Source organism: Astatotilapia calliptera, chromosome 22 (genome assembly GCF_900246225.1).
Source record: "Astatotilapia calliptera chromosome 22, fAstCal1.2, whole genome shotgun sequence".
NCBI lineage: Eukaryota > Metazoa > Chordata > Actinopteri > Cichliformes > Cichlidae > Astatotilapia > Astatotilapia calliptera.
In genome coordinates, this window is record NC_039322.1 from 19,582,120 (window position 1) to 19,605,544 (window position 23,425).

A 23,425-nucleotide genomic window follows, 5' to 3' on the forward strand; every position below is an offset into this window, starting at 1 on the left:
CTAGAGGAGATAAATGAACTGTCAACCTAATGAAACGTTAAGATTAAAGCTTCGTGCTTGGTATTTTTGTGTCGTCTCTAATGATGCATTATAGAGACACACAAAATGAATATCTGAGGCGAGGAGAAGTCATTTTAAAATATTCAGAAAACCATCTACAAAATATTTATTGTTTGGATAATCACACTTTCAGTACTTGAAAGTGTGATTATAATACGGTGTCAAAGTTTTGAGCCTATAATAGTTGAGATATTGACACAACAACTTGGTACATCTTGGCATGAAGTGCAGTGTGTCCTTAAAAATGGGCAGGAAACTGGACAAAAGTAGCACATCTAAAATAAAATTTTAAAAAATCTAGCTACAGCATTTGAAATTATGTGAAAGTCATGTCCTTAAAAAACAGGGGAAAAAATCCAGCAAAGGCCCGACACTGGACCAGAAGCCTCATCAGAAATAAGCAGAAATGAAGCTATTCTTAAAGAACAGTGAGAAAAGGCAGCAGTAGGCCACGGTCAGCCATGGATTGGCCTCCCCAGAGCCCAGACCTCAGCATTACTGAGGCAGTGTGGGAACAAAAGGCAGCCAACATCCAAAGAAGAGCTTTGATTGTCCTTCAAGAAGCCTGGAGAAGTATTCCTTGGCTGCTCCTTCATCCATAAGGGGTCGCCACAGCTGCTTGAAGAAATTACAAGACCGCTTGCCTAAGGGAGCTTCTGCTCAGTAGTGCAGTTGCAAATAAATGAAATGTGAACAAAAGAGCAGAAGTTGTTTATAACCAGTAATTCAGATAGAAAGGTACAGTCATTATGAACCTTACAGCAGTCTATAGGTCATGTGGAGGTGTCTGTACTGGACCTCTGTTTTGTACTTTTTGGACAACCCAGCATTACCAAACATTACCAAAACTTGCAGCTTGAATCCATCCATGAATCCTTTTTAGTACCTGCATATCCAGTTCAGTGGAAGGAGGCCTGGAGATGGTCCCAGCCATCCTGGGCCACTCCATCTGTGAAGTCTCAAAATTAAACAAGACAGTCGATCTCTTTATGCACCAAAAGTGTCTGCTGCAGCTTTTCAGTACTGGCATGTCAACTTTATAAGTAAACAAACAGTGTCAACAGTAGAAAGGTTAAATCCAGGCGAACTCGTGCCCCGGCACGTTGCACAGTCGAACACGGAACAAAGCTAATATTTGTGCTGTGATATTTGTCTTCACTTGTATTTCTTAACTTTCTATGCCAAGATTCACAGCAGAGATCCAAACCAAGTGTCTGACGTAGCCTTCTGATTTGCCTGTGTTCATATTCTGTAGAGGGAACATTGTTAGGATGACTGAAGGACCAGGACCCGAGTGGCCTAATTCTAAAAATATACCAGTGAGGATTACGTCGGAGAAAAGGTCTTTGCTTTTATTGATCTTATACTTAGTCTTACTCTCTCTTATCTTTCAGATCGACCTTGCATAATCCTGTATTTGTATGATGATGGCAGTAAACTGTAAAACAGAACAGAGTGACACAAACAAACAAAGAGAAACCAAACTAGAAAGGAGCACCGCATTTGTGGGCACACAGAGGAAGCTGCAAAACAAGACAGCCTGTTCTCGGCCTCTATTGGAAGGCGGCCACAGAAAGCCAATGGACTGCGTCTATTATGGCGACTTACAAACACCAAAGTTTCCTAAAACGAGCTGTGGAAAAAGAGAAGGGAGACTTTAAGAGGGCGGTAACAAATGGGAGCTGTTTACAGACTGTAAACAGTTTCATTTCTGTTCACCGACTGTTCAAATGAACAACAAAGTGCAGAAGCATGAAGTGGATCTGAAGAAACGATACACTGAGAGGTGACAGGAGTTTATTTTTTTAATTTCTACATTCACTGGTCCTCTTAGTGGTGAACCACAGACTCAGTGCAGGGACACTTGGCCTTTGAGTGACACTTATAGAGTAAAAGGTGAAAACTGCACATCTATGAATTCAAGGGAAAACATCACATAAAGGTTAAAAGATTTTCTCAACATTAAGTTCCCAAGACAAACTTAAAACTAAATGGATTGAATATAAAAGTATGTCTGGCAGCTAATGGCTTACATCTTACATAAGGTCCTCTCTCATCTGTTTGTGTTGTTCCTACGTGCCTCCAATACTGACTGTATCATGTCAGGCACAGATAACAGGGTGAAGACTTACAGTGTGTTACAAAACAGGGAGCTAAAGTACAACTTCCTGCAGAAATTGTACTTCCCATTAAACTTCACACATACTTTAACACTTTAAAATCACTGTAAAGGGAACATTCGCAACTATTTTTCACCCATCTGACCAGGCATGATAAATTTCTCCACTCATTCCTCTGCATGACTCGACTTTTCAAACTCCTTTCAGCTCGCATAAAGACACGAGGTACATAATTAGTGACACTGAAAATCCTCCAACACACACAAATGTGGCATCGCAGCAAAAATAATTTCACATTTGCTGTTGTTCACAAAGAAACGCTGAAAGCTGTGTGAACGAAGCAGCGCTGCATATTATAGCTGATCGTTGGAAACAGACTTTGCTCCCTTTGTGTTTATGCGGCAGTCAGCGAACGCGCCCCCGTTCCGCTCAAAGACACAAACACTTCAGTCGGCTGTGGCTGGCCTTTTTTAAAAACAAAAAACAAAAGCGTTTAACCTAATGCACAAACACAAAATACTTGTGATTTTAATAAACCAAACGTCTGGATTGTGAATGATACTAATGTTACATAAACACAAAGAGGACTTTTTTTCTGAGCGTAATCACTGAGGTAAAAAGGAGATTATTAATTGTTCCATTCCCATTAGCAGCACATTTTGTGGGGTGAGCTTATGTTACGTGACGGCTGGTCTGAAATCAGATTCAGGTTTAGGTTTGTTACTGCTTTCTTCATACCAACAATAAACTTTTGTTTTTTCCGCCCTCCCTCAGGGAGAGAGAAGAGTCCGCGACAAAAATCCAAGTCCAGCAACACGCTGAAAGCTTTTTGGTTCCTCCGACATGTGCTCTCTTCTTCTTAATTTTCCTCATTCTCCTTCCTCAGTCTGACATCACCCGCTCGTCTCATACCTGCCGAGCTTCTTTGGATCCTTGCTGGGCATGCACCAGTCATCGGCCTCTGTGGTGGACTGGTAATGCCGCAGGGCCGACTTGTTGAAAACAGGAAGTCTCTCCACAGACTCTGAAGACAGGGCCTAGTGATAGAGCATGGAGGGGAACGCATTACTGGAGTCTAACCACACCCCCGCCCACCCTGCTCTCCTGCCGAGGTCCATGTGTGTCTAATTAGAACTCAGTAGCCTGTTTAAACGACATCCCTCGATCTCCAGAATGTAACCTTGTAAATTATACTAACAACATTTCTGTATTAAATAGTTACTCTGCATCTGCCTCCACTCAGCCTATCCAGTACGTCCGGCTAACAGCATGCAAGTTTGTGAACTCTGCACCAACTTGGCCTTCAACGTTATTTTTTGACATTATGTGTTAAGGTGGAGCTGTTCTCACCTTCAAGTATATGACCGCTGATGTGCCATAACCCTCCATTGAGTAGAGCTGCAGGTCTCCCTGGAAATACTTGGCGTACAGGCGGGAAATGGGCAGGCCATAGCCGAAACCAGCCTGAATAAAGGTCGGGAAAGCAGAAACATAACAAGGTTACACTGTCTTTATAGATTAATCTAAAACTACTCCAACATTTAAAAAAATAGCAGAGTCTCTCATGGTTAGAGTTTAAACCAGTGAACCACTGCTGACTGCATTTCACGGTGTAATAAGCTCATTTGCAGCCATGTTTGTTTGTGTAAGTGGTTAAAACAGGGTGAATTAGACTCAGGTTTACTCCTAATGTCAGGTTTGAAGGCAACACCTTTTTTTCTTCTAAATATTGCTTAACACAAAGACACTGCAAATATTAAAAAACACCAGAATAATCATAAAAGCACCTCCAAAACAAAGAAAAACTAAGAACAATCCAGAATTTTGAAAATTATATTTAAAAAACTCTCATAAAAGCTTGTCAATAAAGGGAATTTTTACTCTATTTTACCCCTTGAAAGCATACTGGGAGTGACCCTTTTCTAAACTGAGTGGTTTCTGTGATATTTCAGGCCTGTTTGCAGAACCAAATGACAGGGTTTGCCACAAACGTTAGTGAGGGTGGTCTCTGCCTCTGCAGCTATTCTTGGAAAAAACCCAGTCGTTAAACAGTCTTTATTGATTTGTGCTGTCATTAAGGTTTCAGAACCTATCATTAAAGGTACAGGCAAGGTCATCAAATGTTGTCTTTAGCAGAGATTTAACAGACAAAAAAGTTTCCATTATAAGTTACTGGACGTTTGTAGCCTTCCACAGTTGTGCAGGTCTAACATCACAGGCCCAGTCACCTTTGTTGTCTAGCTGAGACCCAGCAGAGCTCCATTCACCCACATTGAAGTCCACAATTTGAACGATAAAGACACAATTTTTTGTAGTTTTGCCTCTGTGCACCACCACAGTGCAGTTTAAATTAAATTATCGAGATGTCATTGATGTGCAGACTTTCATTCACTGCGGTTCACCGAAGAAATTTGCATTAACTGGTTAGGAATTACAGTCATTTTCATACATAGTATTGCATTATAAGAGGCCTAAATTAAGTGGATAAAGCTGTTTAATTTTAAACATAAGAAATGCTTTTAAAACTCCTCTGTAGTCAATGACAGCCTGAAGTCTTGAAGCCATGAACATCACTAAATGCTGTGTTTCCTTCCCTGAGATCTGCCAGGACCTTATTGCTGCTGTTTTCAGTTGCTTGTTTTTTGCTTTTTGGTCTCTCTGCCTTCAGTTTTTGACTTCACTAATTATAAAGCTTGCTCTGCTGGACTGAGATCAGGTGACTGACTTGGCCATTGAAGAATATCCCATTTCTTTGGCCTGAGAAACTCTTTGGTTGCTTTTTGCAGTCACTTCATCAATAAATGCTAGTGACCCAGTTACACTGGCGGCCACAGATTCCTATGTTATGACATTCCTTCCACCATGTCTGACAGATAATATGCTATACTTCGGAATATGAGTGGTCTCTCCCTCTCCATACACGTCATGTTGATCTTGGTTTCATCTGTCCAAAGATTTGTTTAAAACAACTGAGAAGGCCTTTTTTTAATAGATATTTTCTGGCAAAATCTAATGTGGTCTTTCTGTTCTTGAGTTTAAACACCAGTTTGCACCTTGTTGTAAACCCTGAGTATTTCAATTCAATTCAATTTTATTTATATAGTGCCAAAGCACAACAAAAAAGTCGCCTCAAGGCAATATCATGAAGATATGTTAATTGTAGACTTTAATGTGTATAAAAATGTGTATAATTTCATTCTAAAATTGTTGTTAACCTCCATTAATTAAAGCTGAAAGTCTACACTTCAATCACATCCTGACTGTTTGATTTTTAAATCCGCAGTTTTGATGTACACAGGCAAAACTGCAAAAATGTTGTCACTGTTCAAAACCTATGGACTTAACTATATTTGGAAAATGACAGTGGGACAAGGATAGAGCTTTGATGAACACCACAATTTGAACAGGCAAAAACTGGCCACAGTACAGGTTCTGTTTCAGTGGCAGAAACAGAGGTAAGGTATTTTTTTAGTTTGTTTAATGGAAAACAAGAATGTTGTACTCTTAAATATACATTTATTAGTGTTTAATTGCATCTTCCAATAAATTGTTGGATTCTTAGACTTAGAACGAATCCATTAAACATACATAGAAGAAAGCACCAGTTTTTGATGCCACCATGTTCCCCCACCATCTTGAATACAGTGGCCAAGATGGAGAACACCTTTCCAACTAATCACATTTGATGTATGTGGCTAGAGACTGAATAAATTTCCACCTCAGCCTCTTCCTCCTTACTTCCGGCACCACTTCCTGAACTGAAGTCAGGGCTCTAAACACACAAACATGTGCATAAACATGCTCATTTATTCCAGATATTGTTGCAGCTACTTACTGTCAGCACATTATTAGACATGTAGCCCTCCTGTCTCCAGACAGCAGACAATGTTATAACAGCTGATTTATAGCTGATTATAATCTCATATTATGACAGCAAATGTTAGGCTTGAGTGTCCTAAAAATCTCACTTTTCCTCAGATAATCAGTTTGATTAAATTCTCACATTGAGTTTATTTGCTAAATCTAACAATGTTAGATCCACTTCAAGAAACGTTTCACTGATGCTGGCTAATAGCAGCTAACAGAGGATGATAGCTGCTAACAGAGACTAACAGCAGCTAACTGAGATTAACATAATAAATCGCAGTACTCACAAAAAAGGTCAAGATATCCTGAAAAACTCATTGAGTTTTGTGGGAATTTATAGGGCATCTTCAGAATAAATAGCCAGGGACACCGAGCATACTGACAGCTGAGCTAAACAGCAGACTAACAGCCTGCATCACTTGCTGCAAATGAACAGCAGTCAGAGTTCCTACAATAGCCACCATAGCTTCAACCCCACCACCTTCAACTTTAGGAGGAGGGGCAGTGCTACTGAGTTCTAGTAGTAAGATTTGCACCTTTAAGGACAAAAAAAAGCCTAAAAGCAAGTGTGACAGTGTTAGTCTCACCAGAGGGGCATTACGACCATTGTCTACGCGGACTGGACTGGGAGCTGTGGAGTACATGTAGCTGAAGAGACGTTCAATCTTCCTTAGAGGGACTCCGCCTCCTCTGTCAGACATCTAAAAATAAAACACAAGCATTCTGCATTTACAAGAGTTCTCTTAGTGTTTTGCCTGTGAACTCTTTATCATTTAAACATAATCTAAGAGTGTGGTACTTTGCGTATCAAGTCTGCAGGTTAGTTGTATTTATGGTATACACCCAGAGCAGACTTAGAACAAAGTACAACACGTACAGTGCTGCCTGGAGCTTAAATGTTCCAGCCTATCATCACGCATGGTGTCCTCATTTACCTTGATAGTGAGATCCTCAGTGCCCAGTGAAACACGGACTTTGATCAAGGGCAACGTCGTGCTCGTCTCGTGCATCTCTACTGTAGCTCTCATGGCATTCTGACAGAGAACACAGAGTCAGAAAAACAAGTGAGGAGACCCATGAGGAACAGCAATAAATGTCCTGTTTTTAATAGTGCGTGTTTAATACTGTACCTTGAAGAGCTCAAAGAGCATATGGTAGAGATGTGATGGCACATATACAATTTGGATGGGCTGGCCAGGGATTTTGGCTGTGAAACATTTCAAAACATTGACCACAAGAAAACCCAAAAAACACTTTTTAAATGTATTATAACAGTCACAGATATTTAACCATTAGGGTCTTATTAAAAGGCGTGCAGCTGGTCTCTTGAATCTCTTCCTTGATAGATTAAACTCTATTTGATCAACTCTCACCATACCATGTAACAGAACAGGTGTATCTATATCATCTATATATTTAAAGAGCAGTTTCTTTTTCTGTTAAACGGCATACAGCTATCTTTACTATGTAGATATGAATGTTATGGTTCAAGTTTGGGAACCTCTAGTGTCGAGGTTTTGGCAGAGCCAGCAGACAGGTAACAGATATCTTCAGTATAAAACTAACAAAGATTATGTTCAGGAGAACAGCAGGGGCTTGTTCCGGTTCAAAGGGCTCCACGTCTATCCAAAAACTTTGGCACCTTGAGAGTTCATTCTATCAATTCTTGGTATGTCCACTCTGAGTTAAATACATGCATAAGTAGAAGAATAAAGCCAACAACGACGGTGCTTCGGTATCAGGATTTGCAACAAGTAATGAGCAGAGCCTTTCTTATCCAAATTGTGACTCTGTGCCGCAGAGTTAGAAAAACTGAGACTACAGATTTTATTCTGAGCTGAATATAACCCTGTGAAATAACTCCTGTCTCCGTCCTTATATATTAATGACAGAATGATTGTAAAGGTGAAGCTAAAGGTGTCTACAAGTCTCAATAAATCGCTGCAACTTTTTCTCATTTTCCTAGCAAAATATAAAGAAATGATGGATGGCTCAAGACTTTTACACAGCACATTTTGACTATCTGCAGTCTGCATTCAAAAGTCCACAACAATCCTAAAGTCATTACACTCAAATGTACTCACAAATATTTACCTAATCAGCAGGTATTTTTTCCATCATTTGGCCCGAGTACGCCAAGTCAAATGATTGTTCATCCTAAGGCTTGCTACAGATTTGTTCATTTAAACATGGATTACAACAGTAACATGCAAGCAATGCTTTAGCACCTTCATGGAGTCACAGTGTTGTAAAGATGTGACCTGCTGATTTTATTCTGAGCTGATAATAAATCTGCAAGGTCCAGTGATCCCTGTTTCTACGCTCATGACAGCTTGATTATAAAACTGTCAAACATGCGTAAACAGCAAACATGCAACTGGGATTTCAGTGTTTGTGAAGATGTAAACTTCTGCAAGTGACCACATTCTTATACATGTTCTAGTATCAGCCGTACATTTGAGGAACTGAGTGTCAAAAGGCGACTTCAGCTGCAGCAGAAGGGGAGGAGTCAAAGATAAGAAAACTTGCCAGTGATCGTGATTGGTTAACAAAGCCTGTCACCCTGGTAACTGACTTAGAGTAACTTTCAGTTAGTTCTGTTTCTGGAACAGGAAACCCAGCAAAACTTTCCTCTCACAGATGGCAACGAGCAGAAAATCCAAGCAGCGCTACATCCTGAATTATAAAGTAAACCTTATTTTTTTAAAACACTTACAATTGACTTCTGTGATCTTCATATCTGGAGAGGTCAGGTAGTACTGCTCACACAGCATCTTCGAGGTTTCGTAAGCATCTGCAAAGTGAATCAAAACGTGACGTTCTCGGCGTCAGAAACTGTTACCACAACAAAAAAAAACCCAGACCTGCACATCCTGAAATAACAAGGGTATAGAAGTCCTCGCTCTTGTTCTCACAGTGATCATATGTGCACACGCACTATAACAACACAACACCGCTTACACACACTATGTGTGTTGACTCAAAACATCAGAGGTCAAAAGGTCACGAAGCTGTATGTACAGATGAGTGGTGGAAAACAGATAACACACAGCGTGCATGGGCGTGAGTGTGTGTGCATAGCTATGAGAAACATCATTATTTACCTTTTATTACTTCCACAACGTCACAGGTGGGGTCAATGCTGCCAATATGCTTGGGATGGGCCGGATTTACACTGCCGTCAAATATCAATGCTAAAGTAGACATATTTAAAAAAAATATATATATATATGAGAGGCTCATCTGTGATACATACACAGTATACATGCTTGTTCAGCTGGAAATAAAGCCAGACTCATTAAATAGTCAGTGTGACAGCAGTGCTACACCGCTGTAAAACTGTTGTTATCAGGTTGGGCCTTGATTATGCCATACTGGTTAAAGATGTAGTAGCCAACACTAGTAGTGGAAGTCCATAATCAGCACATTGTAATTCAGGTTTTCCTCCCCTTTGCAAAAGCAGGGTCTGAATCTTTTTCTGCTACTGCAGCTTTTTAAAAAATGCTCTTAAAAATACACGAGAACACAACTTGGTGCTGAATCAGCTCATCAAGTGTAACTTAAAGCTTTTGGTTTTACTTCCACTTAACCTTCTTTTTTATTTTAGTTCTTTTTGTCTTAACTTCTAGTGATGTATACTAGCCTGGCTAAATAAGTACTGCCAGCTTCCTTGGAAATTTAGATCTCTAACAGAGCTTCAGCTGTAAAAGCTGATTCCCTTTGATTTGTTTAGCACTGACCAACAATACAGAATGTAAAGGAAGTCAATGGGCTCAATAGTATTTCTTATGGTGTTGTCAACACCTATAGTATGTCTGGTATGAATCTTTATGACTTTTTACCTGTGATCTGATTTAATTTGCACACAATAACAGTTAACTCCAATGAAACGGGAACGTGTCACTACAAATTACAAGACAACATTCAGTCTGCTTATTGGAGCAACTGAAATAAACACAGAAGGAAGATTTCTGTGCTCTGGACTATCGGAGAACACTGAGAATTTACGTTCATTTCACAGCTAGCTGCTTGCCTGTACAGACCTTTGCAAATGTATTGTACCTTGCTGCATCCCAGAATGCAAAGCTTACATGGCTACAGGAAGTTTTTTAGCTCACATTCACACCATAAATGAAATGTACTGCTGTTCATTAGGAACCAGACTGAGACCAGCACCTGAGTGCGATTACCGTGTTCACACCAGACTAAACCTGGCAGGTGTGAAAACACCCTTAAACCTCATTTATTTCACTTTTATTTAAATGAAAACTTCAGAGGGCTCCTTTAATGACATGAACTGTGAATGATAACAACTGTGCGGATTAACTCACAGTTAATCACAGGTAACTATACTGACTGTGCTGGTTCATGAGCATGCGTGTGGAGATGCGGCTCATGTAGAAGCGGTCCAGGAAGTACTGAACGTTCTGGTTGGTGACGGGGTCCACGCCGAAAGCCTCCTTGTACTCCACCACCCCCTGAGCCATGGTGGGCACCACGTTGTTATGCCGGTTCCTGATGTTTACTAGAGTCTGTGTAAAGCTGGAGACAACAACATGATAAATGCATGAATATGTGAAGGGACACGATGATTGTGAGAGTTACTGCACATCAGCATAGACAGCACATCACATAGGTTAGCCATATAAGAAATCAGCTGTAGAAGTGAGCTACTATAAATGCAGTTAGTAACTTTAAGGAACTGCTTTGAGTGAAGCAATTTCAAAAAGATGGCACCTGACAAAAAGTCAAAGCAAACATCAGACGGTGAATGCACTGAATGAATAAACCAGGTAAACAACTTGTGATTAAACGTCCACTGTCCCACTTTTTCTTGCACAATGATGCCTTGGTTTTAGTTTTCAAATTCCAATGCATTCATTTTGCTCCTCCCTTAAAATCCAGTTCACTCCCTGCCAGACCGGGGTATATTTAGTTCAGCTCGAGCAGATATGACAAAAATGAGACGTCATATCTGCTCGATGCAATGCGGGGTATTTGTGATTTCATGTGAGCATGAATAACGGAACCGTATCAGGGATTCAGACAACTGCACTACTGATTAATTAACGTGTCATTACACAGATGTTGAATTAGCATTGGCCATCACTCGCCTAATAAATAATTTGATTTGTAACACACACAAAAAGCCTGGCAGAGACATTTGTTTACAGTTAGTACACATGTAGTGAATAGTTTCTGCATACGACTTACTTTTTCAGGACATCCTTATCGTCTGGATCTTTTTCTAAAAAGTCTATGAGCTCCAACAAACTCTGAGAATACCTGATGGACACAAAAGAATAGATTTTTAAAGCAGCACAGTTTAATTTATCACAAATCAAAAGGGCAAGAAAGGCAATATATATTGAAAAAGAAGCATGTGAAAGAAGCTACTCTGGGCAGAATTTTGCTGTAGCTGTTGGAATATGACATAACAACATCCTCTCTTTAAATAAAAGATGATTGTTGTTGGTCTAGACCAGTGAATGAGGAAGTGCTGAGCTCATCTAGTCATGCTCTCTTGCGCCGCCTCACTGCACAAAAACTGGGTGAAAGGTAACCAGCAGTGTAGCTTCAACTCAACACACTGAGCGTGTCCCTCAAATGACCTTCCCGGCCCTCCACACTCTGCAAAAAGACATCCTGTAATAGATGTTTTATGCAACTTTCCCCCAAATGCCAAAGCCTCAAGTGTCTTGACTCGTCAACACCAATAACAAACAACAGATCGATGATTTTTGCAAGCAAAGCTCAGTGGAAAAAGGACGTTATTGTCCATGAGGTACATGGCCAAATATAGTTGCTGCTGTGACTTCTATTTAAGAGTGGGGTTGTTGCCTGGGCTTGATAAGTTATACATCATCAACATGGTTAGTGTACCATTTGCAGTGTGTGATGCTGCTTTGGTGGAAAAGCAAACTGCTATTTTAGTTTTTGAGAAAAGCTGGCTGAGCTCTTCAATCATGCAAACAAACAAGGCTGACTAGCCAACATCTGTAGTGTTTGCTTTGTGATGCATACAGTAAAATCTAGAGGCAGAACACACGACAGTAAAACTCCAGTAAATGGGGCCTTTTCCACTACAGGAACCAGTGCATTCCCACCACAAGGACTAGAGCTTTCTATAAGTTCAGGAACTCTAGAGGGCTAAACATGCCAAAGTGGTAACAAAGCACTTTATTTTAGCCACCATGTGAATGAAGGACATTTACAGAAGGAAGTGAACCACACCTGGCCCAACCTCTTTAGACTAGGAACAAACGTTTCAGCTGCTTTGGTCAGAGACATAGCTACAGTATGATAACAATAAACAATAAAGAGATCACAGCTGTTCTTCTCACAGTCAACGTTCTAAAAAAACAACATGGTTATGAGTTCTCCTACACCTTGAAATCGGAGTATGCACATGGGTTCATGCGATAAGTAGCATGCATTCCTCAAAAGTCAAAAACAGGTGCTGCTTCCTCACAGAGCACCGCTGAAGCGAGACCAGGCATATGCATTAATAATTAAGTCATAAAGCCCCATTGGGACAACACAACCATGTGAAACAGGGACTGGCTGTCTTATCTAATCCAGAACAGATCATAAAACATGTTCCCAGATCAGGTGCCAAGCGAGTGCACAGAAATCCTCTGGCTGAGAAAAGAAGAGATTTGGTGCACATCTAAAGTTAACAGTCACACAACCTAAGGTGCAGATTAGCAAAACTACAGGATGGCTGCGTGTGTGAAGTCACTGTAGATATGCAGATGCTGTAATGTGTGGGAAGTAATATTATGAGGTGATAAGCAGAGGGCATGAGTGAACTGCATGCTTTGAATGACCAGTTGAACAGTGCAGGAATCTGGGATTCATAAATATGATTTTTGTTGCTGTGCATCTGAATTTCTTACCAGCTGGTGAGGAGCCTCAGTGATGGAGTGCCGAGGAGTTTGTCAGGGAGGAAATCAATTTCCTTCATGATGTTGGCCAATCTGACAGGAAGCTCCTGGCGGAGGAACACAAAGGAGGTCTTCTCACATGCATTGGCCGAGCCTGCAGTCACATGACAGCCAACATCAGGGAGAAGAAGAAGAAAAAACACTGAGCAAGCACAAAAACATGACCTCTGTGTCATCTTTGTGGGCATATGCTTCCTTCGGGCAGTTTGTTTCGCACCTGAACTGAACTCTGACCTACGATTAAAATCTGGAAGTGTACCACTACCACAGACACACATACAAACACAAAAATAAATAAATAAATAAAATAAAAACAACAACAATTTGCTCTAGTTCACTTACCAAAGTCGATGAACTGCTTCATAGACAGGGGAGATGGAGAAAACTTAGAAAACCTATCCACTTGTTTCGGTATCCCAGCCACAAAGTTGTTTTTCAGCAAAAACTGAGCGAACTTCATTTTTCCCCTCTCCCCTTTGCAGACCCCAACTCAGAAACAAACAGTCCTTTCTCTCTTCAGCACGGCCCAGTTTGACGACTCTCAGCTAGCTCGGTGTCATACCTCTGAAGAGCTTCGAGGAAACTATGGGTTCCCCGGTGTTTCTGTTCTCTAGCAGCGTCTTTGCATTTTACAGGCTGCTTTGTGCCCCTCAAATTCAACTTCTGTGCTGTGCTACGTGTGTTGTTGACTGTAGACGGGGAAAGGAGGGGGGGGGGGGGTGCAGAGATTGACATCAGAAACAACCAATCAGAACCCGTGTTGTCCTCACTTTGGGTGGAGTCATTTTAGCATCGAGGGATGCTAAACGTGCTCTACGCGCATCCCCTACCGACGAAGTCTCTGAATTACTTATCTGATTTAAACTTTTTTTATCCTTAGAGTAAAAAAACCGACTGATTACGTACATATATATGGATGAAACCCTCAAATATCCAAACCACAAATTAAATCCTCTTTATTTGTTAAAGTTATGCGTCCGAAATGCTGAATAATTCCTGTTCACCTTTCAGATCTAGCCGTTTAAAACGCACTTCTCAATCTTGACCACACGATGGCGGCGTTCGCAGTTGTGGTCAAATAAGGTGGGATTTCAACCCCTCTTCCTTCTCAGCATCATCCTGCTCGCTCTTCCTAGGGATGTATCGGCGTGCCGTGCACCTGTTCCATCTGTTTTAACCCATTTTGTCAGTAACCACACGAAAAGGCTTAACCGACCTCTTCGGTGGTACCACGGCGGCTTTGATACGGTGCCATTTGGACAGCGGTGGAGGATGTGTTGATTTGTCTTTCCCGAGGTGCAGCAGTGAGACAGCATCTTTGCCGGTGACACTTCGTTATCACAACGAGTGGACGAGGAGGTACGAGTGAAACAATAACACTATTCGCTGTACGGTTGTTTTCGGTAAATTAGGCCCCTTTTGTGTTGTTAAATGTCATTGTAACGCTGATGACAAGGCCTTAAAGGCGTCGACGTTTGTATAAATGCTGTCACATTTGCAATTAGCTAGCAGCGAATGCCTTAATGGCGATAGCCGTCAATGGAGCACAGTAAATTTTGCTTTTCTTCCTGTTGCATATGTAGTTGTGTTTTTTATCTTTTCTGTTATGACTCTGTATGTGTCAGCTCTGTTGTGCTAATGTGTAAGAAGATAAAACGACCTACACAGCGGCAGATAGGCTTAATTGTGTGCTTAACACTCAGGTTTGGTGATAGTTTTGAACCTCTGCCTATACACTCACAAACCATTTCATTAGGTACAGCTTCCTAATACCACGTTTGACCCAATTTTGCCTTCAGAGCTAGCTTAATTCTTTATGACATACATTCAGTAAGAGATTCAGAGATTTTGATCCATATAGATATGATAGCATCTCACTTTTCCTGCACATGTCGGCTGCACATCCATAATGGGAATCTCATGTTCCGCCACATCCCAAAGATGCTCTATTGGGTTGGGATCTGGTGATTGTGGAGGGGATTTGAGTACAGTGAACTCATTGTTATTTTCAACAAAGCAGTTTGAGATGATTTGAGGTTTGTGCCTCGCCATGTTATCCTGCAGGGAGCAGCCATCAAAAAGCTGATCATGCCCATCATAAAAGAATGGGCAAGGACAGCAACAATACACCAGCACACTAAATGATGATCAGCTGGTAGTAAGGGGCCCAAAGTATGCTAAAAAATATCTCGAACACTATTGCGCCACCATTGTCAGCCTGAACTGTTGATACGAGGCAGGATGGATCTATAGTTTCATGTTGTTTAACCCAAAGTCTGATCCTACAATCCGAACGTCACAGCAAAAATCAAAATTTGTCAGACCAGGTAATAATGCTTTGTTCAACTTTGATCTTAGCTGACTGGAGCGCCACCTTGGTGTGGTCTGCTGCCGGTGTGGTCATCAACAAGGCACTTTCTCCCTGAGAACTGCTGCCCACTGGATATTTTTTCAGAAAGTTTTCTGTAAACCCCAGAGATGGTTTTGTGGGAAAATCCCAATAGATCAGCAGTTTCTGAAATACTGAGTCCAGCCCGTCTGGCATCAGTTACTATGCCCTGTTCAAACTGTCTTAAATTGCCTTTTTCCCCTATTCTGATGCTCAGTTTGAAATGCAGAGGGTCATTTTGACCATGTCTGAATGAAACTGAACTGATGGTATGTAATTGGCTGATTAGATATTTGTGTTGATGAGCAGCTGAGCAGATGTACCTAATAAATTGGCCAATCACTTATATATTGTTGCTACCACGTGCAACAGCTAATACAGGCATCAAATTAGCAGCCTGTAGCAGGCTCATAGTTCGATGAGCTCAACCAGTAGATCACATGGTGCAGCTCTAAGGGATGAGTTAAACTAAATGAAAGAATTAGAACAGGAGAGCATAATTATACAAAGGTTTTAAGAAAACTTTGTTTTGTTAAGCCCTGGCTTTAGAACTGCACACATGGATGCCCCCATTGGTTTGACTTGGCATAGGTGGGTGGGGCAAGCATCAAATAGGAAGTTGATCCTGAAAAGCATAGGCTGAGTTAATTTACACAAGGCAAAGCTGGTTTTTCTCAAAAGGTAAGAAAATTGTTACAGGAAGTATGCTTTAAATTCCATTGAGAGCTATAGAAATGTGATGTACTACTGCAACAAAACAGCACTCTGAATGTGGTAATAATGTGGTTTATATCTTTGAAATTAAGCCCATTCACTCAGCTGTGTTTGGGTAAAGAATAATGAAAAAATTAAATAAATCCATTTTCAACCTTGTAATAGAGAACCATTGTGTATGTTCTCTGTACTTCACTCTGCCAAGATTGCTCTCTTCTCAGTATTGACCCACTTATCCCAGACACCTGGAGCTTCTACAGCTCTGACTGGGCCACTTCCCAGGTGGCATCCACTAGTAGCGTAAGGTGGGTTCTTTGAAGAGCCCCACTTGGCTCAGTAAGGGTGGCAGCTGTTCCATGACACAAGAAATATATATAAAATATATGTATTTTATATTCATATTTGGTTATGCTAACCGATATTGTTTTGGCTTTCAAATCAAAAATCCAGTTTTGAACTTAAAAATACGTCAAAACTTTTTTTTTTATTCATTGTCTCATACAGATTTATAGCTGCCACACAGGAGATTTTCTAAATCAATGCTTAATAGAATCATATGTAGTTCATTCTTGTTTGGTCATCTTACTTTAAGCCCCACAGGACACCATGTCGGACAAAAGCGACCTAAAAGCTGAGCTCGAGCGCAAGAAGCAGCGCCTTGCCCAGATCAGGGAGGAGAAGAAGAGGAAGGAGGAGGAGAGGAAGAAGAAAGAGGTAAGGAAAAAAGTGAGTAAATTCCCACCATCGTCACTCATTTTGTATGTTTTCCTTTTTTGTGTGCGGTTGACTGATTTTTTTGTCAGGCTGTGACACACGAACAGCATCTATGCATGTGCACAAGGTCGGTGTTTTAAGTATGGATCAAAATGTGCATGCAGCTGCATGTCTTAATCTATGATGTTAGAGCAGTGAAGCTGTTCTTTGAGTTATGATGGATAAACTGGTGTTTTTTGTTTTTTTACTTATCCGGAGCAGACAGAAAGCCAGCAGAAGACAGAAGCGACCCCAGAAGATTCAGATTTAGATCGCAAGCGTAGGGAGACTGAGGCCCTGCTGCAGAGTATTGGGATCTCACCAGAGCCTCCACTAGGTATGCAGTATTGTAATAAATGAATACTAAAATGTTCTTTGACTCCTTTTACTGAAATGTTTACTAGAACACTTACACCAGAGAATAGCTTTTTTGTTCAAAAACTACACTAACCTTCATTATTACAGCCAAAAACCCTCCATGCATCAGGCTAAGATGCACACAATCACCAGCTATGTGTTTAATTTGTTGTCTCCCTTTGATTATCTCTGTTCTGAAATTTGGTAGAAATAATTGATCAGAAGTAATCAAACAATTTCTATTGGACCCATTTGAGTTTACAAATGAGTGTTGCTTTCCTTTTATGATAAATCTTCAAATATCAGAGCAGGTTAAATCCTCAGGGTCACTTGAAATGAGCTTTTGGAAGATCACTGTTCTCTAGTGGTCTGAAATTGTAATAACACCCCCTACACCTCAAAACTGGGTCACTTCCAGTGCTTATTATAAGCTTAGGTTATTTATAACGTGTCTTCAAAAGCTGCTGAACATAAATAGATAATAATGAGTGATAGTCTTTTTGTTTTAGATCTTTTTTTTTTTATTTGTCAATGACATGCAGCTTATAATGTAAATTTTTTAATTATTTTTCAGTCCCGACTCCTGTGTCCCCCTCCAAATCAGTAAGCACACCCAGTGAGACAGGGAGCCAGGACTCGGCCGATGGAGGAGCAGCAGGCAGGTGGGCCAAAATCAAACACTGTATGCCGAGCTGTAATTCCAGAAGCCTTAGTTCATCTCATTTGTTCAAATCAATACATTTCTAAGGGTCAACACAAATTCATCAAACATTTTTCACCGTCTCATATCAAACAAAAATTACATTTTAAGCACACGGCTCAAAAAAATTAAAGGAACTCTTTTTAATCAGAGTCAGTTAAACTTGTGGGATATTGATTGTGTCAGTTAAGTAGCGGAGGGGGGTGTTAACCAGTTTCTGTTGCTTTGGTGTTCATGAAATGAACAACAGGTGCACTAGAGGGGCAACAATGAGACATCTCCCAAAACAGGAAAGGTTTTACAGGTGGAGGCCACAGGTGTTTTTGTCCCTCCTCATCTTTTGTTTTTTCACTAGTTTTGCATTTGCCTAGGGTCAGTGTCATTACTGGTAGGGTGAGGTGATACCTGGAGGTTGCACAAGTAGTCCAACCTCTCCAGAATGGCACATCAATACGTGCATTGCCAGAAGATTTGCTATGTGTCCCAACACAGTCTTGAGAGCATGAAGGAGATTCCAGGAGTCAGGCAGTTACTCTATAGCGCTGCACAGTGTCGTATGAAGTCCTTAAACCATCAGCAGGACCAGTATCTGCCCCTTTGTGCAAATTGGAATAGGATGAGGACTGCCAGCAGGCCACTGGTGTGAATGTCAGCCATGCATGCAAGCACGCTGGAGCTATACACACAACTGAGAAGCATTTTAAGTTACTGCGGTGATGGACTAGCCTGCCACATCATTTTTCACTTTGAGTTTTGAGCGTTTATCATTTTCATTTCCATCAAATGAAATGGCATCCTTTGGTTTCTAACATTACTCAGTCCATATCATTATAAATATCCAGCGTAATTTTTCCCCAATCTGAGATCTGATGTGCTTTAAAAGTGTTCCTTTAATTCTTTTCAACCAGTGCATTTGCGTGGGAGACACTTGAAAACCGTGACAGAAGTTTTTATCCTCACATGTTTGGTTCTCTTTGAGAACTATACAACAAATTGTATAGTTGTGCACCGATGTAGGGCTTCTTGAAGACTTAACATCTTAAAAGGATAATAATTTTAAAAGGCTTTTGGCTGTGGGTGTTTATGGTTCATATGACATATTTTCTTTCTTTCCTTGTGAATGGCTCAACAGGTTTAGGTAAGGATGAATGTTCCTAGTGGTGAGGTTAGGATTTGAATTTGGTGTCTTTCATTTGTCATGGCATCCAGTGCTTTGATGACCACTTTACAGCTTTTCCTTTCATGTCTTTCCTGTAGAATAAATCCAGATATAAGCTGTTGAAAGCACGAACCATAGTGGAAAACCTTTAGAAAGCAGCCACAGTGAGCCAATAAAACTAGCTCTTGTATGAAGCAATGGACATGAACCATATGTTTGTCTCAAAGTGGCTCATTTGAGCGTAAGTGACAAAATATAAGCATTTCCCCTTCCACAGGCTGCAATCACAGCGCTCGTTCATCATACATGCTCAGGCTACTGCAGGATTTACTTTTACGCCTGTTCATTCATTACTCACCCAGACACGTGCTGGAGCTCTCTGAGTTCTGCACATGGCGGCTCTGGTGAATGCTGTTGAGACACGAGTGGTCATCAAGCGCTTTCCATTGCTTTTTAACGACAGCTGACTGTGAGGATGATGTGTGAGTGATGCCTTCAGGGGTCATTAGTGATGTGATGTTCTGGTACAGCCAGGGGTGGAATTGGGGCTACAGAACATGCAAAAGTTTGTATTAGACAGAAATTGCCTTATGTAGGATTTTTCATCTCTTTTTAGCTTTTACAAATTGGATTTTACAAATTGGTGAGTTAGTGTTAATTCCTGGAATGATTTGTTTTTCTTTTTTTCTTTCTTTCTTTTTTTTTTACCCCCAAATCCACCCTGAATGATGGCATGCCATTTTGAGCTCTCCATTTGTGGCTGTGTATGTGTGTGTCCCTTCTTAGGTCAGGTTTCTCTAAAAACAAGTCCCAAGCACAGACCTCAAGGTAAGCATTTTCATGTTAAACACAGGAATCCCCCTCACCCCCTACCCCCTTACCCCAACCCCCAACACCCTCTCACCTCTCTTTGGCTGAGGTTACCCTCATAGGGAGATTAAACCCACAGTGTTGTCAGTTGTCTTATTTTTGTGTCCTCAATGTGATTTATAGGATCAAAACAGTGCAGTGCCCCAGCTTCTCTGTTCAGCTTTCCTCCACTCTTTGCTGGTGTTCTCATCTGAAGCTTACCTGTCTCCTCTAATACTGGGGTGAAAGATTTCTGCTCTCATGAGCTGAACCACAGAAGTCATTTCAGTCTTCAGAGAATTGCCAGTGCTGCTTAAAGTGTCATCCCCGTTACTGTAAAACAGCCGGCCTGTCAGGCTAAAGAAATGCCTTGCCACTCTCACCTGGCGCTTTGTAGCGCAAGCTGAATGTTAACGGGTGTGCTCGCTGTCCCTGAAGGTATCATCAAGAAGTGTAGTGAAGGCTGGAAGCATTATCCTTTTATGGCTGCCAGAGCTCAGCCAAGCTGCCACAGAACTCCTCGGGTTTCTGCAGCAACTTTTTCACTCTTAAATCCCCAAAACCAATCTCAGCATTGAGCTCAGGGATGTATTCAATATTGATGATGTATAGAAAGTACACTGTCATCATGTATGCAAACCACAGCAATTTTCAAACCCTTATTTTTTCCATTAAATTATGTGCTGTGTGTGTGTGTGTGTGTGTGTGTGTGTGTGTGTGTGTTACATGATTTCCATGTATTGTTTGGCACTAATTTGAATGTGAAACACTGAATTTTTCCTAAATATGTTTAGAATAACTGCACAGTGGGCGAGGATAGGTATGAAAAAAACTACAGGAGAGCAGCCCTTTAGTTTTAAATAAAAACACCATGTGAGCCTGAACTTCGACATACCCAGAATACCTTTCTGTTATCTAGATTCACTTACCGTCACATTTTCGATCAGGATAAAAGGTCAAATGCCCCTGGTTATCAACTTGCTATGTTAACCCAGAGTTTCCGCTGCACGCTTATATGAAAGGAGTGACCGCATCTGACCAATCACAAACATGCATAAATGTACTGTCATGGATTTTATAAACAAAAACCCTGCACAATTAGAAAAGTATGACGATGTTAAACACATAATGCAGACTGAAAGTAACACAGCTGCTACAGATAAAGAAACATTGTGGGGGAGTCTGTTTGGAAATGCACTGTACTGCGGTTTAGTATTAAAAGCATTGTATGAATGTGTGGGTGCTTTAAGTGCTCAATAAGCCTGGAGGAGAGCTGTTTTATGAATAAAGTTGAGCCTTTTTGAATCCAGGAAAGAAAGCCAGCAAAAATACAGACTCTACCATTAAGACATGAAAGGATTTAGTTGTTACAATCAAATATTTCATTAAATGTTTAAAAGACAGTTTTTTCAGCTGTAACCTCGGTGATGTTTAACAGTAAAGAATGAATCTAAAAACAGAATTCAAACATTAGTCTACCTGTAAATTTGATAGGTCAGTAAGTAAAAATAAATTCCCTGATTTAGGATCATAATGCTTACAGAACAATAACATTGTTAAAATTGTTTGCAGCCAACAAGAAAAAAAAATCAAAAAATAAAATTGTGTCTAAGAATCTCTGTTGATCACTGATGACTTCAGATGTTTTTAGAAAAACTTCATTAGACTTTACTGCTGAGAGAACTTCTCATAATGGTGACGCTGTTTCCTTGAGAGCTGATTGGTCAGTGGGCGGTGATTTCATAGCTGTTGATCTCTAATTTAGACCATAACCAACTCTGGAGCAGGTTAGATTTGCAGCAGGGATTTACCCCAGGAAGAAGTGAACCGTGTTTGCAGTATTGAACCCCCAGAATTAAACCTGAAGTTACCTGGATGAGACCACTGCTTTGTAGTACAGGCTTCTAGTCAGTCATGCTACAGATGTATATTCACTCGACACATATATGTTTGTTTTAGCTGGATGTAGTGTACATAGAAATATTTCTGCAGTCACTAGGACATCAAATAGCTTTTCCACTGATATAAATCAATCTTTTTCTTCCACAACGACTTGTAAGCAGAGATCTTTAAAATAACAGAGCACATTGATGTTTAATGAAATATAATATATCTGCCTCATCTCCTTTATCTGTTTAAATTATTTCCAGTGCCATTTTTGCATGAAAATCAATGGGAGTTCCTGTGATAGGCTATTATAAGTGGTGTCAGTGCATAAGATTGTGCGCACATTCATGTGCTAATGTCTGTTTGTGCACGACACGTGTGTTTTAGTGTTTTTGTATTTGTTATAAGGTGTTTGTTTGTAAACATGCATGTCCTCTCTTGCCCTCCCCCTCCCCCTGTTGGTGACATCAGGACACTGCAGTGGGACACAGACCCCTCTGTGCTGCAGCTGCAGGCTGATTCTGAGCTCGGGTACAGCTTTTTCCTCTCCTCTTGTTCACTATTAAAACATTCACCTGCAAAACATCCTATTTTGACCGCATGTCATACTGAAAAACCTCTCGACTTTAAGTAATAAAATATTTAATGGTTTAATGTAATTTGTTACTTGAAACTTTGGCGTTTGAAATGAAAAATGATGCCCTGTTTGATCGACAGCTTGGATTTATCCACAGTAGATCAGGAGCTAATGAGAACGTCTTCTCTGCCATCCAGGCGCAGGATGCAGAGATTGGGGGCCTCTAAGATCACACAAGTAGACTTCCTACCCAAAGAGGTCGTCTCTTACAGCAAGGAGACTCAGACACCCACCTGCACCCTGTCTGAAGGTGAATATTTATGTGTGTTTGTGTGTGTATGTGTTCACAAGTGAGCATTTTTAGAGCCTTTTTGGATGCTAAAGGAGAAATACAGTGATTGCTGTTTTTGAATGTGACAACGATTTAGTTACCCAGGTCTAAGCCTGCAAAGCATGGAGCTTATAGATGTTACAAAGGGAGAAGACAGATCATGCTTTGGACTTCTCGTTATATGTGGAAACAGGCTGATATAATTCACCCAAGATTACTTGATAGATGAGGGGCAATTGCAGTGTGTATATTATATGGCATACAAATGCATATCTGCATGGCACTGTTGAAATAATACGTGCTTCTTACGTTTATTCATTAAAGTTTAATATTCCTGATCAGGAAAGCTGTAAGTCCAGTGTGCTTTAGCTTGGAGGAAATTGGTGCAAAAGTGTGTTTTTGTGCATTTAATGGGTGTGAGTTCTACATGTGAAGAACGTGAAGGTATGTGTGCATACCTGTGAAAATGTATACATGTAAGTGGGAGCTGGCGTGCTGAGTTGCAGCTACTAAACAGATCCATGTGGTTAAAATGTAGCTTTATTAGTGCAGTGTGGATTTTGTGGAACATCGATGGGTGCAAGCGAACGACTTATAGATTTTGAGTTCATTCTAATGGAGAAGGAATTGAATTGAGATTAGGGTTGAGGACAGTTTGAGTTTTTGCATAATTTCACTTGGGTTTTGTGTTTGAAAAATGAAGATTTCCCATTAG

General features: G+C 40.6%; 2 protein-coding genes across 14 annotated transcripts in view; one reads left to right on the forward strand and one right to left on the reverse strand.

Moving 5' to 3' along the window:
• Nucleotides 1-1,840: 1,840 nt before the first annotated feature.
• Nucleotides 1,841-13,694, reverse strand: pdk4 (pyruvate dehydrogenase kinase, isozyme 4). Of its 2 annotated transcripts, XM_026156019.1 has the most exons (11): nucleotides 13,337-13,694; nucleotides 12,947-13,088; nucleotides 11,262-11,333; nucleotides 10,405-10,589; nucleotides 9,152-9,241; nucleotides 8,764-8,841; nucleotides 7,178-7,254; nucleotides 6,983-7,081; nucleotides 6,635-6,748; nucleotides 3,531-3,644; nucleotides 1,841-3,217 (listed from the first exon to the last, which is right to left on the reverse strand). In XM_026156019.1, the coding sequence occupies exons 1-11, from the start codon at nucleotides 13,452-13,454 to the stop codon at nucleotides 3,074-3,076; spliced, it is 1,233 nt and encodes a 410-aa protein (XP_026011804.1). In that variant the 5' UTR covers nucleotides 13,455-13,694; the 3' UTR covers nucleotides 1,841-3,073. The 2 variants fall into 2 exon arrangements, with proteins under 2 accessions (XP_026011804.1, XP_026011805.1); XM_026156020.1 differs by lacking the exons at nucleotides 1,841-3,217; nucleotides 3,531-3,644; nucleotides 6,635-6,748; ... (1 more) ...; nucleotides 7,178-7,254; nucleotides 8,764-8,841 and having other exon boundaries at nucleotides 9,178-9,241; nucleotides 10,379-10,589.
• Nucleotides 13,695-13,811: 117 nt separating this feature from the next.
• The window catches only part of dync1i1a (dynein cytoplasmic 1 intermediate chain 1a), a 67,349-nt gene continuing 57,735 nt past the window's right edge, over nucleotides 13,812-23,425 (forward strand). For 3 of the 12 annotated variants that reach the window (XR_003270925.1, XM_026155365.1, XM_026155366.1), the window contains exons 1-8: nucleotides 13,813-14,353; nucleotides 16,303-16,402; nucleotides 16,690-16,823; nucleotides 17,073-17,187; nucleotides 17,782-17,869; nucleotides 19,853-19,894; nucleotides 22,274-22,333; nucleotides 22,577-22,689. Coding sequence is in view for 11 of the 12 variants with exons in the window: in XM_026155365.1 (XP_026011150.1) it covers nucleotides 16,704-16,823; nucleotides 17,073-17,187; nucleotides 17,782-17,869; nucleotides 19,853-19,894; nucleotides 22,274-22,333; nucleotides 22,577-22,689 (538 nt within the window). In the remaining variant the exon portion in view is untranslated. The other 9 variants (XM_026155376.1, XM_026155368.1, XM_026155369.1 and 6 more) reach the window with 9 other exon arrangements.

What these genes read in the sequence shown, in the direction of transcription:
- pdk4 (XM_026156019.1), bottom strand. Translation starts at nt 13,454, where the DNA reads ATGAAGTTCGCTCAGTTTTTGCTGAAAAACAACTTTGTGGCTGGGATA. An exon ending in CTGAGGCTCCTCACCAGCTG is followed by an intron (nt 11,334 to 12,946) that starts GTAAGAAATTCA and finishes TGTGTCCATCAG; the next exon opens with GTATTCTCAGAGTTTGTTGG. An exon ending in TGCTCTTTGAGCTCTTCAAG is followed by an intron (nt 7,082 to 7,177) that starts GTACAGTATTAA and finishes GTTCTCTGTCAG; the next exon opens with AATGCCATGAGAGCTACAGT.